Source organism: Citrus clementina, unplaced genomic scaffold (genome assembly GCF_000493195.1).
Source record: "Citrus clementina cultivar Clemenules unplaced genomic scaffold, Citrus_clementina_v1.0 scaffold_3, whole genome shotgun sequence".
NCBI lineage: Eukaryota > Viridiplantae > Streptophyta > Magnoliopsida > Sapindales > Rutaceae > Citrus > Citrus x clementina.
The window spans coordinates 22,493,574-22,510,267 of NW_006262339.1; the positions used below are offsets into that span (position 1 = coordinate 22,493,574).

Genomic DNA, 16,694 nt, shown 5'->3' on the forward strand with positions numbered 1-16,694 from the left:
TCAACCTCTGTATTCATAATTCATTGAATAAAATTCGATCTATTTTTCTTATAGTTTCTCTTATTGCTCATTGAATTTTCCTTCATTTTCTCTGCAACCAAACAAGCATAAATAGCGTGGTTAAACTTCAATTAAGAATAAACATCTAAAACAAATTAAACTCACCTACACAGTTGTAAAGCATTGCGGAAACTTATCCTCAAATTTACAGCAAAGTTGCAAATCTAAAGATCTCGTGCCCTCAGCACTCTAGACAATCTGCTCACCAAGTTGTGCTAACTAATCCTGAGATATTTTGGACTTTCTTTGTAACCTGCGAAAAAGTTTTACGATTTGGACTTTCGTACACTTGCAAATCTGCTGAGCTAGAGCATCTGGCCAAGCTATTCTGCCAAATTTGCTATGAGGAGAACCAGTGAATATGGACTGGTGACTTTCACACTCTGCCCTCCATGCAGTTTCTAAGGAGCTCTCTGATTCAGACTGTGCAGCTTTTAAAGGACCTCCATTTAATAGGAGAGCCTTCACAGCAAGCAGAGGTTTCTAGTTTGCATAAGGTCAATTTTACTTCACTACAAGAAAATGGGGCATAAGTGACGCTGTTTGTGTGGGCGAAATCGCCAGTTATACAAAATACTGATATTTTGAATTTAATTTATTTATTATTTTGCGTATGTGACTGAGAATGAGAATCACTTTGCATATGTGACTGAAATGAACACCAAAAAAAATATGTAACATATTGAGACGAAAGAAATGAAGTCATTTCATCTAATTTTAAAAAATAAATAAAAGCCCAAATCCGCCAAACCCAAAACATTAGACAGACGATTTGCTTCGTTGCTGCTGAAAAATCCGACGTTTGAGCTGATCGCCAACACGCAGCCATAAACAGTACGTAACCGATGCTTCTACTGTTCCGTATTTGATTCGCATCTTATAATTTCTCTAGCTTCTTCGATCTGATTTGCTGATACTTATGCCCTACAGCGGTGGTTTCATTCTACATTTGCTTGGGTTTGTGGAATTAAGATTGGATCTCAAGTATTTATGTCATCTCATTTTTCAATTCTGGTTTTATTTTTATTTATTTATATTTTAATGGTTTACTGATATGTTAAATTTGTGTTTGGATCCTGTACATTGGCACTTAACTGCTGATGTCAGCTGAAATTTTTCTAACAAGAGTCTTCAAGTTGTTTGATGAAATGCCTGATAGAAACAACGATGCTGATATCAGTTCTATTATTCAAATATGAAGTATGAAAATGAATACAATCCAACCACTGTCCTTGCTTTGTGGTTTCCGGTGGAGTTCTATTTCAAGTTAGCCTTTCTGCTGCTTCTTGGTAATAATATATTGAATTATATTATGACTTGATATTTCCATAATTCTGTGTAGGTTAAACCTCTTGGAGATGCATTTACATAATTAATTGTTTGAAATGGGTTATTACGTAAGTTACTGTCTTAATTTTCATGTTTTAGCTCTTCGACTACGAAGGTTTTACAACATGTTCTTTTGACTGAAGGTAATATTTCCTGTCACATTTGTTATCTTCACTTTCTAGCTGCAATTAAAAGTTGGGGACCCTGCTTCTCGCATCTGTTATCATGTTATTTATGTTTACCAGGGTGAAGAAACCACCAGATTAACTAAGTGATTTTCAATTTTTGGTGCGCGAGTTAATCATAAGATTTTGGATCCCTCTTGTTTGTGGTACCTTTTTTCTTAATAACATTAATATAGATGCTTCATATAGTTCTGTAGGTACCTTTTTTTTTGGATTCCTTTAACTTTTATTTATTTCACGTTAATCTTTTGCTTATATTAAATTGTCGATTTCCGAATTGCTTGGGTACATATAATTATAATAATAATTATTATTATAGGCATACCATGGACTTCTCAGCCACTAGCAGCAATGCAGGCAAAGGTCACTTCACCCAACATATTATGGAGATACCAAATCTCAAAGTGTTCAGTTTCTTGGATTTGAATTCTGCAACCAAGAACTTCAAGTCTGATACTTAGTTGGGTGAAGTGGCTTTGGGAAAGTGTACAAAGGTGGTTGCTATCAAGAAATTGAACCCCCAAAGCATACAAGGATTTGAAGAATGGCAGGTATTTCATTTTAGTTTACTCTTTCAATTCTTATCCAAAAGTCGAATTTTTAGGCATCCGAAAAAGAATTGAAACTAATTAAGAAATGGAGAAACAAAAAAGAAAGACAAGTGCTGCTGACTCGTGTTGTTGGCTAACAACCTAGCTTCAATCATTTCCCACTATCTAGAAATTCTAGTCCCACATGACATAAAACTCCTTTTGCATTGATTAAACTTTAATATAGTTGAAGAAATGTGTTCATAAGTGATAGAAATTCAAGTGTTTGTGTTTGGGAAGCGAGAAAGCTAAAGGAAAATGAAAGAAAAACTCATAACGAAAAACTCTTAGAAACTTTCTTGTTAAAACTAATCAGTACAGTTTACACCAATATATATATATATAGCTCATGAGAGATGCTTGTTACAATTTGTTAGTAATATGTTACACATATGAAGAGCATTTAACCAACGAAACTAACTAGGCCACGTCAGCTGAGAGAGTAAACTAGTTGCTGTCAAGCATATAGTAAAGGGCTGCACTCAATTCCTCTATTCTTCATATTTAGCAGCTTCACTAACATCTCCTCTTAAGCTAAGCTTTTCTTTTGTTCTCTACAAATTATCAGTCTCACTAACATCCCCTCTTGAGTTGGAGATTCGAGGATGAACATTCAACTTGTTGCGTAAATAATGAAACTGAGTGAAAGTAAGAGCTTTAGTTAAGACATCTGATGCTTGATCTTCACTGGGTATATAACAAACAACTAATTCTTTAGGTGCTACTTTATCTCTGATGAAGTGAATATCCAGCTCAACATGCTTTGTTTTGGCATGATAAACTATATTGTAAGCTGATTATCACATCATATAATAGGTGTAGTACTTAGTTGAATTGTTAGCTCAGCAAACAAAGACTGTATCCAAATAACCTTTGATGCAGCATGAGCCAAAGCTCTATATTCAGCTTCAGTACTAGATCTTGAGACAACTGATTGCTTTTTAGATGATATGAAACTAGATTGGCACCTAGATAAACACCATATCCAGCAACTAATTTCCTATCATCTCGATCACAAGCCCAATCTGAATCAGTAAAACAATTGATCTGCATAGCTCCACAATTGTAGAACGGAAGACCAAAATGAATTGTGCCTTTGAGATATCTCAACAACCTTTTGCATGCTTCCCAATGTGTAGTTCTCGGATTGGATAGAAATTGGCTAAGCTTGTTTACAGTGAAGGCTATTTCTGGTCTAGTGAGAGTGCCATATTGTAGTGCTCCAATAATGCTTCTATACTGAGAAATATTCGAAATTTCAGAACCTGAATTTTTGGTAAGTTGCTGACCTATAGACATAGGTGTTGGCACTGGACTGCAGTTAACTAAATCATGCTTTGCTAAGATATCTACAATGTATTTGGCCTGTGACAAATGAATGCCATTTTGAAGTTTGGAAACTTCAACGCCTAAGAAGTAGGTGAGTTCTCCTAGATCTTTTAAGGCAAAAGTCTTCTGCATATCTTGAATGACTTACTGAACTTTGACTGAACAAGAAATAGTAACAATAATATCATCCACATAGACCAACACCAAAATTAAGTGACCATTTTCTCTCTTATAAAAGAGTGAATTATCTGACTTGGAATTCTGAAAATGCCACTGAGAAAGCATAGATGTTTTAAGTCTAGCAAACCAAGCTCTTGGAGCTTGCTTCAAACCATAGAAAGCTTTCTTTAGTTTACAAATGTGCTCAGATTTATGAGGATCAATAAAACCTTTAGGTTGTGACATATACACTTCCTCATCAAGAATACCATTCAGGAATGCATTATTGACATCTATTTGCCTAAAAACCCAATTGTTCGTAATAGCAATGCTTAGAACAACCTTGACAGTAGATGCTTTGACTATTGGACTAAAAGGTTTCAGTATAGTCAACACCATGGGTTTGATGGAATCCTTTAGCAACCAGCCGTGCTTTGTACTTCAAAATAGATCCATCAGGGTTATATTTGATTCTGAAAGCCCATTTGTTACCAACTACTTTAACAGGAGCAGTAGGTAGAACTAAATCCCATATGTGATTGGCTTTTAAGGCTTTAAACTCTTCTTGCATAGCTTAGAACGATAATGGATCAGATAAAGCTTAAGAAACAGAGGTAGGTTCAGAAGTCTAAGCTAAAAGGATAGAAAGATAAGATTTTGGCTTGTAAATGCCATTATTTGATCTAGTGATCATAGAATGACCAATGGGAGGAGGGGCAGGAAGAATATGAGGTGGGGAGTTATTTAAAGGAGAAGTAAATGTTGAGGTATCAGGTGTGGCAGTAGTTGAATGTGATAGTGAGGGATGTGTATTAAGGTTTTGAGACAATACCTTATTGTAGTTGGGAAGTGGAGATGTAAAATCGACTGCTGAAGTTGCTGCTAAAGGAGCCTGGAATTGTGTTACAGGAGAGGACAAAAAAGACTCAAAATTTGACTCAACTGAAGAACTGATGGGAACAATTTGTATAACTAATGAAAAGTCTACACCAGGAAGATAAGGAAAGGATTTTTCATCAAAGATTACATGATTAGAAATATAAACCCTCCTAGATGAATGAAGACATTTATAACCCTTATAATGAGAGTTGTATCCAATAAAAATGCACCTTTTAGTTCTGAACTTAAGCTTGTGTCTGTTATAAGGTCTAAGATAAGGGAAACATGCACAGCCAAAGATTCTAAGGGTTGAATAATCTGGTGTTTGATGAAAAAGTTTTTGATATGGAGAGATATTGTGTAGAGTTGGTGTAGAAAGTCTATTAATAAAAAAGACTGCTGTATGAAAAGCATCCCACTAAAATTTTAAGGGTAGATGAGCTTGAGCAAGTAAGGTAAGACCAATATCAACAATGTGTCTATGTTTTCTCTCAATTTTTCCATTTTGATGATGAATGTGAGGACACGGATGCCTAAAATGTATCCATGAGTTATTGAGTCGAGAAGAAAAAGACCTGAATTCCCCACCCCAATCTGTTTGAACACCTTGATACTTTTTTGTAAGTGTTTTTCAATTAAGCTCTTAAAACTAACAAATACAAATAGGGCATCAGATTTTGCATTTAATGGGAAAATCCAAGTAAACCTGCTAAAGTCATCGAGTATGGACAAGTAATAAGTGCAACCTTAACTGGAAACAACATGAGAAGGTCCCCAAAGGTCTACATAAAGAAGTTGTAAAGGTGTTGTAGATGTGGTTGGAACAGAATTAAAATGAAGCATATAGTTCTTGCCAAACTAACATGCATCACAAAATTCTAACTCTTGAATTTTATTAATATCAACAAACTTTTTACATGAGTTTAGAGTTGTTTTTAATGTGTGAATGGTAGGGTGCCCCAATCTTCTATGAAGAAGATTTACATCAAAAGACTTTGTAGCAACAGCAGAAAAACAAACTTTTTCATTGTCCTGACAGAAATTTGAGCTAAGTTTTCCACAAGTTGAATGAGGAAGATAAGCAAAAAGAGACTGAAATTTATTCTAACAAAGAAGAACTGAATTGACAGCAACAGACTAAGTGACAAACTGAGAATGGGAGGGACTTGGACTTTGAATTTTGTAGAGACCTCATTTAGCAACTCCTTCAAGCAAGATGATCCCTGTGCTCCTAGCCTTAATAAAATAAGAAATTCCAACAAATTCAAGTGTAACATTGTTGTCAGCAAGCAATTTGGAAACACTAAGTGATTTTTTGGTGATTTTTGGTACATGTAAGACATGACTAAGAAATAATGATTCAAAGGTGTTTGTGACAAGCTGAACTGATCCAATATGTTTGATAAGCAATGCATTTCCATCACCAACAAACAATTTGTTCATTACCAACATAAGCTTTAGAATTAACAAGCTTGCCTAAATCATTTGTGATGTGATTTATGGCTCCACTATCAATATACCATAAGGGATCTTCAATGATCTTAGGATTTGCAGCACAGTTTGCCTGAGTTGATGGAGCTAAAGTGCTAGGTACTCCATTAGGAACATTTCCAGGAAAATATGGAGAAAAACTATTAGTGAATCTAGGAGCAGAAAAACCATGTGTGCACCTAAGAGTAAAAGCATTGAAACTATTAATGTAGTTGAGAGGAGGATAACCAGAAATGATAGTAGGATCTGAGTATGCCATATTCGCTTGAAAAGCAGCTCCCCTTGGCATATAGGAATTTCCAAAATTTGAACCAAAGTTGGGTCTAGGAAACACTGAGCCCCTTCCAAAACCATTGAAAGATCTGCCTCCTCTACCATACTGACCTCTGAAATTTCCTCCACCAAAATTCTTCTGAGGGACAAAAGAAGGATTAAATATGTTCTTGCATCGATTTGCTCCATGACCAGGAATGAAGCAAATTTGACAGATACCATCTGAGAAATTTCTTCCACTAGCAAATTGAGATCCATTATTATTACCACCAAAATTCTGACCATTATCACCACCAAAGTTACCTCCAAAATTTTTCTGAAAGCCATTGTTATTTTTACCAGAATATGGACCTTTCTGAGCTACATTTGCTGACATATGATGCATAACATCACTAACAATTTTTCCTTTCTTTTGTTCAATCCTATTTTCATGATTTAGAAGCAATGAATACATACCATCTAAAGTAACAGTTCCTTCTCTAGCTAGAACAATAGTTATCAAGGATTCATAATCAGAAAAGTCAAGGCTAGTCAACACATGCATAGCAAAATCATTCAACTCAACTGGCTTTCCTGCTAAGGGTAAGGTATTTGCTATTCGTTTTATTTTAGTAAAATACTCAACCATACTCATAGATCCTTTCTTAATAGTTTGGATCTGCATTCTAAGAGTTTGAATTCGAGCTTAAGACCGAGAAATGAACATACTGTTAAGTGAGTCCCAAAGTTGTTTTGAAGTAGCACAATCGATCACAGTTGTCAGCAAGCTCTGGTGAATAGATGATAGCATCCAGCTCAAGAGAAGTTGATCCATTTTTGTCCAAGTAATGAAATCAGGATTTGCAGATCGTGACTCTCTTGCATTTGATGTTGAAGCTTCATCAGGGCTAGCAAATGGAAGAAATTGTTCTGGACACTTCAGATCACCATTGATGAAGCCTTCCAAACCGTTCCCTTTGACTGATGCTAAAATTTGTGTTCTCCACAAGATAAAATTGTTCTGATCTAATTTTACAGGTGTAACGAAGCTATAGGAAGTGTTGGATTGAATCATGTTTGCCATTGATGGCTCTAATACCATGATAGAAATTCAAGTGTTTGTGTTTGGGAAGCGAGAAAGCTAAAGGAAAATGAAAGAAAAACTCATATCGAAAAACTCTTAGAAACTTTCTTGTTAAAACTGATCAGTACAAGATTACACCAATATATGTATCTCATGAGAGATGCTTGTTACAATTTGTTAGTAATCTGTTACACATATGAAGAGCGCTTAACCAAAGTAACTATCATAGTTAATTCACTATTTTTAAATTTGGAATAAAGTTTATAACTTTTATTTTTATTCCTGTTTTACTTAGGTTATAAGCTTTTAATTCAATTGTAAGCTTTATTATAGGATTGGCCGTCCTTTGCTAGTATTGAAATGTAAGGTATTATTGTTGATCCGCAATTTTGAGAAATTAACGCTTAATAAACTAAGATTTACAATTTTTTTTTTGGGTGAAAGAATGACAGCTGTCATTTGCCATCTAATGTCTGCAATGAATGCATAATAGATTTTATTTCCTCTTAATATATTGTTATTTGTTGGTATTTGGCATGATTAGATTTCTAATCAATAGAAAGCAGGACACTGGATATCTTATGGATGCTACGTCTTGGAATTGTGAGTTCGCGACGGCAGTAAGCCGTCAATTTTTTTTTTTTTTTTTACCGATTCTGCCTTCTAAGATGGCTAAATAGCTGTTACAAAAGACCCTCTGTAGCCCCAGATCTGCGATCATGAAGCTTTTGCAACGCCGTGTATGTAAACCCTCTTTGTGGCCGTCACAAAAGATAATATGTAACGGCAAAGTAGCGGACACACAAACCTCCTTTTCTTGTGGTGCTTATTGCACCAACTGTTTCGGAGCCTGTCATCATCAAAGTAAGATGCCAATAAATGTCCTGTCATTTGAAGAGCACTGCAAAGAATGCACCAATGCACTAAAGCTTATGAAAAGTAAACTCATTACTTCTTGGGTTACAAATCCAAAATGTACCAACAAAATTATCTTAAAAATAAATGAAAGGTCACTAAGTCAATTACCATATCGATGAAACTGATGAAGCAATTTCAGGTGCTTGGGCTGCAGCAGGAATTATGACTAGTACAATAGCATCATTGTGCTCGACATATAACTGACCTACATAAGGGCCATAAGAAAAGACTACAGCTATAAACTTCTGATTTACCTCCACACCACATGAAAAATGGAGCACATTTTTCCTTCAATATTTAAAGCAGACCAACACATAGAAACATTAACAAACGCTCACCACCGACTCGTGAATAGTCCTTTGGTCCAATAATGAAAGATGCAGAAAACCTTGAATAATTCTGCAATCCATTTTTAAAGCATGCCTGCTAAATTGCTTTATGGCATAGCACTATCAGACCAGCAAAATACAAAATGGTTCCTCTGTCTTTTGCCTAGCAAAAGCTACTTTGAAGTCTATCATTACTCGTGCCTAACTGCACAGCAAAAGAAATTAAGCGATAGAATCTTCAATATAAACAACGTTACCAAAGAGTTTCCAATGTTTCAAATGAATTTTGGACCATGTAGCATGTCAAGCCGCTGTGAAATGAATCATGCTTGGGTCCAACAGGATGTTAGACTATTTAAGGTAAAAGACATCAAAGACTAATAAATAACAAAATGACCAACCTTAATTTTGTGTAGCTTTAGATGTATTTCATTCCATCTCGAATCTTGCCTCTAAGGTCTTGGTTCCGATTGAGGTGCTATAACTTTTAAGCTATACTGCTGTAAAAAAAAAATGTAATTGTAAAACAAAAATTAATAATATATAATAAATACAAATTTTAAATAATAATTTTAACAAAATTATTAAAGATATAATAGATTTTTCATCATATAAGTGAAAAATCATATCATTATATCTTCTAAGTTACAATAGCCAGTGTTTACTAAACACTTTAGTGCGATAACTTAAAATCTACAGCTGCACAAACTTTCAATTTCAAACGCACCCTGAGGCACCTGGGCCAGCTTGTCTAGTAAAAAATGCCGTATAGCACTTACAGAACAATGATGATTTATACAGCACATGAGAATGTAATGACGGGACCTATACAACAGTGTATCATTTCACCGTAGCATTAACGTGATCATTGGAAATGGAAATGGAAACTTGAAATAGAATGGTGGAGTTTATTTACTGAAACAGATAACCAAGGGCTCTGTTCTGTTTGTTATTTTTTATAGTTCTTAAAATTTGGTATTTGATAAGTTAAACAGATCCTGTAATTTATCACAAGTATATATTAAATACGTACTTTGCTGTCTTGATATGATAATTTATCACAAGTATATATTAAATACGTACTTTGCTGTCTTGATATGATTAATACTCACACGAATACTTATTCTCACAGCATCACACACCAAGTCAAACCTAACTAGTAATTAATTTAAAGTAAGATAAATTTAATTCTCAAGAGTAAATTTGTATTTTCTTTTAAATTCAAACCTCAAAACTTAAAAAAAAAACGATTTTATTATTATAGATTTTGAAAACTGATTAAGTATAATTGAAATAATCTTAATCAGCTCGCTATTAGTTATTACACGGATATGTAACCTTGGGGATATTCCAGACATGAATATGAACACAAACTAAAGACAAAACAAAAAGAATTCATACACGTACATTGTCAATTAATTACCATTTATTTTGAATTCATTGATTCGTCCATCCAATAACAAACAATTAATAAATAGTACATAAACGAACGTATTGAGAAACGCATATATAAAAAGGAGACAACAACGAGGTCTACGGAATGATTAGCTGCGATGGAGTTGAGGAATATTTCGGTCTTTTGGGGTGTGGTTCCTCTTCCTCTTCCTCTTATGTTGATTCCATAGAATCTTGAGCGTGCACAAAATGAATCCCACATTTTTTCACTTCGCAGCACTCCCGATGTTGACCATATGAACCCTTAATATGGAAAGAGAACTCGTCGTAATTCGCATACGAATACTCACGGTCGAATGGATAGGATCCTAAAAACACGTGATCTGACTCTACAGGACTAATTTTCCCCAAAAAATGAGGGTAAAGAAATCCTTTGGATTTGAATTTCCAATCACAGAACACATTAAGCAGGTTGCATTTCCAGTCATCCTCCACACTTTCATGCCTAAAGCAGTCTGAAACTGGAAATGCTACAACAGCGCAAAAAGCAAAGCCCATTAATTTATTATAGGTTGCTGATGGGGGTTGCGGCATCTTCAAGGTTATAGTAGACCCGGCACTTTGATGCCTAAACCACTTTGGAATTTCATTCCCAGGGAAATACATACTCTTGATCCAACTTTGACCATGAAATGACTGCAACACAAAAATAAAGAATTACTAATTTTTGAAAATAATGTTAACTTTAATTAAAGTAAAAAGAAAAAGAAAAAGGAAATAGAATAAAAGGAGTGAGTTAAGAGACACACCAGCTTCCTCCACCTATCATTGATGATTTCACTGAGCACATTCGGAACCAAATTCAAGTCGACAGATAAAGTGAACAATCTATGCTTAAAATTGTTGTCGAATAGTTTCAAATATTTTATTGAGGATAACTGATAGAGACTTGCTGGTGTTCTCTCCAAATTGTTATTAGATAGGTCCAACCTTACTATTGAGGATAACTGACCAAGACTTTCTGGTACTTCTCTTATTGCTGTTCCTTTAACTATCAGCACCACCAAGCATTTTAAATTTCCAAGTTCATTAGGCAATCTCTTGAAATTTTTGCAATCGATGATTGCAAGTGATGTAAGATATTTAAGCATACACAGGCTGCTTGGGAGACTCTCAAAGCTTGAACACTTGATCATTTTCAACTCACATAATAAGGCTAACTGGCCGAGGCTTTCGGGCAACCTCTCGAGCTTTTTGCAATCAATGATTTGAAGAGAACTCAGAGATTTCAACATACACAGGCTGCTTGAGAGACTCACAAGACTTGAACATTTCTCCAATCTCAACCTAGATGAGGATGGTCGCTCAATTCCAGTACTTCCATCTATATAACAAGATGGGATCTTCGGAAAGCTCTTCAAATTTGAACAATTAGAGATTTCAATATATATAGAAGACTTCAACTTAAATATGTTACTCGAGATGTACTCAAGCTCTGAACAGTTCTTCAACACCAACCTAGAAAATAAGGGTAATTGACTGAGGCTTTCTGGTACTTCTCTTATAGCAGCTCCTTCAACTCTTAGCTCTTTCAAGGTTTCTAAATTTCCAAGTTCATAAGGCAATCTCTCGAGTTTTTTGCAATCAATGATTTGAAGAGAACTCAGAGATTTCAACTTACACATGCTGCTTGAGAGACTCACAAGACTTGAACAATTCTCCGATCTCAACGTAGATGAGGATGGTCGCTCAATTCCAGTACTTCCATCTATATTACAAGATGGGATCTTCGGAAAGCTCTTCAAATTTGAACAATTAGAGATTTCAATATATATAGAAGACTTCAACTTAAATATGTTACTTGAGATGTACTCAAGCTCTGAACAGTTCTTCAACACCAACGTAGATAATAAGGCTAATTGACTGAGGCTTTCTGGTACTTCTCTTATAGCAGCTCCTTCAACTCTCAACTCCTCCAATGCTTTTGAATTTCCAAGTTCATCAGGCAATCTCTCAAGTTTTGGGCAATTAATGATTTCAAGAGATGCAAGAGATTTGAACATACACAAGTTGTTTGGGAGACTCTCAAGACTGGAACAGTCTTCCAATCGCAACTCAAATGAGGCTAGTCGCTCAATTCCAGTACTTCTATCTATAGTACAAGATGGGATCTCTGCAAACCTCTTCAAATTTGAACACCTCTTGATTTCAATATATTGAAGAGACTTCAACTTAAATATGCTACTCGAGATGTTCTCAAGCCTTGTACAGTCTTGAATCGACAGTCTATCGAGTTTGGATAGGCACTCGATGGATGAGGGCAGTTCTTTGATTCCAAATTTTATTAAAAATAAAAGAGGTATAAGAGAAGATGAGATCGCTGGGTGGTTCTTCAACTTTGAGCAGCCCACAAAATCAAGCTCCTTGATATATTTCGAATGAATGCTAGTTGGTAGACTCCCTAGGCTTTCACAGTGGCGTAGATCAAGGACTTCAAGCTTATTTAGATATTGAATAGAGGAGTGAGTCTCCGTCAAACTTGAACAGCTACCTAAATCCAATATCTCAAGATTTCGGGCCAGGGAGAGGTCCGGGAGTTTCGTCAATGACTCGGAGTGGCTGAGGTCTATATATTTTAAGTTTACAAGATTCTGCCCTCCCAAAAAAAAAAACAATTTTTATTATTATAAATTAACAAATACCACCACGAATATTAATTATAGCACCAACTGTATTTAGAATTTATTACTGAAAAATTTCAAATAAATATATACCCGAACGTCATTCCAAAGTTGTTTAACTTTGCTACCCGGCATTTTAAGTGAAACAAGATTCTCCCCATTTATATTCAACGTTTCCAATGGAAATTGATGCCACTCGAAATACCTTACCTCAGTCAATGCCACACCCTCTAAAGAAGACACCATACATTTGTTCTCAGATCCATAGAATTTTAAGGTTCTCAATTCAGTCATCTTTGAGAAAGTATATGGATTTATTTGTATCTCACTATTGACTTTGTCCATATCTAAAGAGATGCTCTTGATTGCTTCAGTCCCCTAACCATTAAATAGCAGGTCATAAGTTGGTATATAATTGAAGCAAACAAGTAAGCAATTACTTTCAAGTGGTCAAACACAAACAAAGATATAACAATTACTTAATAATAAACTATTGGTGTAAGTTCTTTAAAATTGTAAAGCATAAAATTCAAGAAAATGCTTAATATGTAAATTGTAAAATTAATTTACAACATTTCCATGAAATATTATTCCATTCAATTAGAAATACAAGCGCTGTATTTTAATATTTTATTTTAATTAAGGGTCGGCGCAGAGCTTGAGTTGAAAAGGAATAACAATTCTTTTCCAGTAAAAATTAACGGTAGGGGCTGGGCTTGAGTTAAAATGGAAAAGCAATTTTTTTCCCCCAGTGAAAAACATTGAGTGGGTTAATTTTTTTTCCCCTCTCTCCAAAAGCGCTCTTTGCTATGGAGATTTTAAACTTAGCCCAACAAGGGCATGTTACAAACTGAGCGGGGAACAAGGGATCTATCTATTTTATTTTACTAACTTTTTAATATTACTCTTCCATTAATTTTAAACAGAATTAATTCTATTCTTATTCAAAAAGAAAAATCCAGACAAACTACTAGTACAAATTTAACATAAATAAGAGACAATTTATAATCTATTATTGCTCACCTTATTTTTCTTCAAAACTTCATAAATATCCTTGTAATACCCCAACCGACTGCGATTTCCTGGATGATCGATAGATTCTTTTCGAACAATTTCTCTTCCCATATCTCGTAGCAAGTCATGCATTCTTATCTGGTCGAGGAAGTCTACAGTTATGAGAGACTTGCCATCAAGAACACTTAATTCTATTTTAGCTTCGAAGCCAATGGCATCAAAAAAGCTTATCACCACATCTCTACGCTCTCCTTCCAGGAAAAATGCAATAACTAGAAAAATATTCTTCTGAGAGTCATCCAAGCTATCATAACTTATTTTTAACACCTCAGGGATTTCCACACAAGGACTTATTTCCAGTTTTCTCATTGCACTTTCCCATACCTCTTTGCTATTTCCGCATAGGTGGCGACCCAAAACTTTAAGAACTAAAGGAACTCCCTGCGCATATTCTATTGCCTTGTGTGTGTTGGAGGTTGAACTTGTGGGGAATGGCAAATGTAGAGAAATACAACAATAATGGTGGAACTTTATTATGTAAAGTAATGTGTTTACAACTAACTCTATATGTAGGAAGAAAAATGATAGTAATAAGTAAACTGCAGAAATTTTGTGTGCTTCAAGGCACGTTACAAATGTCGCTTTCCTTAAGACATTATTTGCCCCCACCAATTGAGTGATGCACATGGGTTAAGCAAATACGCCTCCAGGATACAATGAAGCACTTGTTTGTTTGCTTGTGTTGTGCATCGACGAAAGCAAACCAGAATACTCTTGAATGTTGCAAGCCTGCCAAGAAAACAATATATTGTTCCTGTAGAAAACAATATATTGGATTATGAATGCACAAAAGAAATGGGTGTTTTGTGTTGAAATTCGTACTAGAAAGGAATGCTAAGAAAAGAGTGGTGTAGGATCATTAATTTCATGTCTAAATGGCTTAAACATGACCCCTATTTATAGATATGCTTGTGCCCCCTCATTTGGGTTATCATCTTTCATGATACCCCTTCATTCATGGCCATTGGATCTAGATTTGATTTTAATCAATGGTCCAAATTGTACCATCACCATTTCAAATGAAATGTCACCATGAAATGATGCATCTCCAAGTGAAATGTTGCCATGAAAAGTTATATCATTTAGTAAAAAGATACCTATTCTACAAGACACAATTAAATGGACATGTCCTTACAACAAGACATCATTTAATTAGACATGTCTTTAGTGAAAGGTACCTTTTCTATAAGGCACAATTAATAGGACATGTCTTTATCATAAGACACATTTATTTTAAAATTTTCCAACAGTGTGTGAGCTTCGTATAACTTGCATCGAGATGGGCTCCTCTAAAAGCATATTGACAGAAAAGCTTTTGAGCATCAGCATATTCTAATTCATTCATCTCATATATTTGACTAGCCCAACAATTTTGAAGAACTTGTTTATCCCTTGTTGTTATTATTACTCGACTCCCTGAAGCTAACCGATCAAGGCGTCCAATTAATGACTCTGTTTGTCTTGAATGATTCACATCATCGAAAACAACTAGAACCTTCTTGTGAGCAAGTCTCTTGAGTTGAAACCGGACGTTCCTCACATTTCCATCATTCAATAACTTGGACAGAAGTTGCTTTTGTAAGTCCTTTATTCTGTCCGTTTCTTCTGCATCTCTAACATTATGCACAAAGTAAGAACCTTCAAAACGTCTAGAGATTTTGTTAAAAATAGCATCAGCAATTGTTGTCTTGCCTATACCACCGATGCCCCAAATCCCCAATATGTAAACACCCACAGACCCAGTGCATAACAATGATTCAATTTCTTTAATGCGCGGTTCAACCCCAACCAGTCTGTGTTATCACTTTGAAAAGTATCATCAAGCCTCTCCAAAATTTCATTGGCAATTTCCTTAATAAGTTTATATTCAGGCCTAGTAAAAAAATAGCAGCAACTAGTTCAAATATATATAAACGAGACAAAGAATCATGTTTTTGTAATTAGTTGCACTAGAAAATAACTAATTTAATGTGAAGAACAATTTCATCAAATAAAACAATTGAAAAAATTAATTAAATATGCAAGATAATAACCTAATCTTCACAAAAATGATTTAATGAATAAACTATTGTTAAGTTAAACCCATTCTACTAATGTAATTTATTGCGCATACTAGATTAATTGATAGTAAGAATTAGATAGAAGATCGTTGTTACCTAATTACATGAGAATCAAAGCCAGAAAGATTGGCTGCTGCGGTCAAAGCATTCCTCCATCTTTGCAACTTCTGTGGAAATCGTTCTTCGAGCTTCGAAAAAAAATCTCCAAAATTCCCCGTTTGCCTTCTCACGTGTGACGGGTCAACGCGATAGAAAACTGGTATCACAATCTGTCCATAACCGTGCTTGCATTCGAGGATCTTTAAGAGTTCATCGAGACACCATCCTGAGGAAGCATATCTTTCTGAGAAAATGACAATTGAGATGGTTGATGCTTCAATTGTATCAAGCAGAGACTGTGAAATTTCATCTCCTCTCTTAAGATCGTTGTCAATGAAAGTTTCAATTTTATTTTGACACAGAGCAGAATAAAGATGGCTGGTAAAGTTGTCACGGGTGTCCTCTCCTTTGAAACTAAGAAAAACTTCATACTTATTACTGTTTCGGGGAGATGAAGAAGAAGAAGCCATAAGAGAGACAGTGAGATTTCGACGAGATGAAATCAATTACTAAAATGAGCGTGACAATGCAGGCTAGATTATGTTGTTGTAAACAAATAAGCTGCTGTCTTCTTCTTCCTTGTTTCTTCCTCTGTTTGAGTTCTTGAATTTCTTTCCTGCCTTGGCTTCTATGAATTGAATTCCCCTTGGCGCCTTTAACTTCTATGCTTCATCTTTTCTTTATTTTCTTTGTTTCTGCTCTTCTTCTATGCTTTATCTTTTCTTTATTTTCGTTCTTTTCTTTATTTTCGTTGTTGCTGCTCTTCTATGTTATTTGCTG

At 35.0% G+C, this 16,694-nt stretch overlaps 1 protein-coding gene across 1 annotated transcript in view; it reads right to left on the reverse strand.

Annotated features, from left to right (window-relative positions):
• Positions 1-16,414, reverse strand: part of LOC18050031 (TMV resistance protein N) — a gene marked incomplete at its 5' end in the record, with an annotated part of 86,278 nt that extends 69,864 nt beyond the window's left edge. Inside the window, one exon of the mRNA XM_024187141.1 lies at positions 15,912-16,414. Coding sequence (XP_024042909.1) covers positions 15,912-16,414 — 503 coding nt within the window. The remainder of the gene's footprint in view (positions 1-15,911) is intronic.
• Between the last annotated feature and the right edge of the window lie 280 nt (positions 16,415-16,694).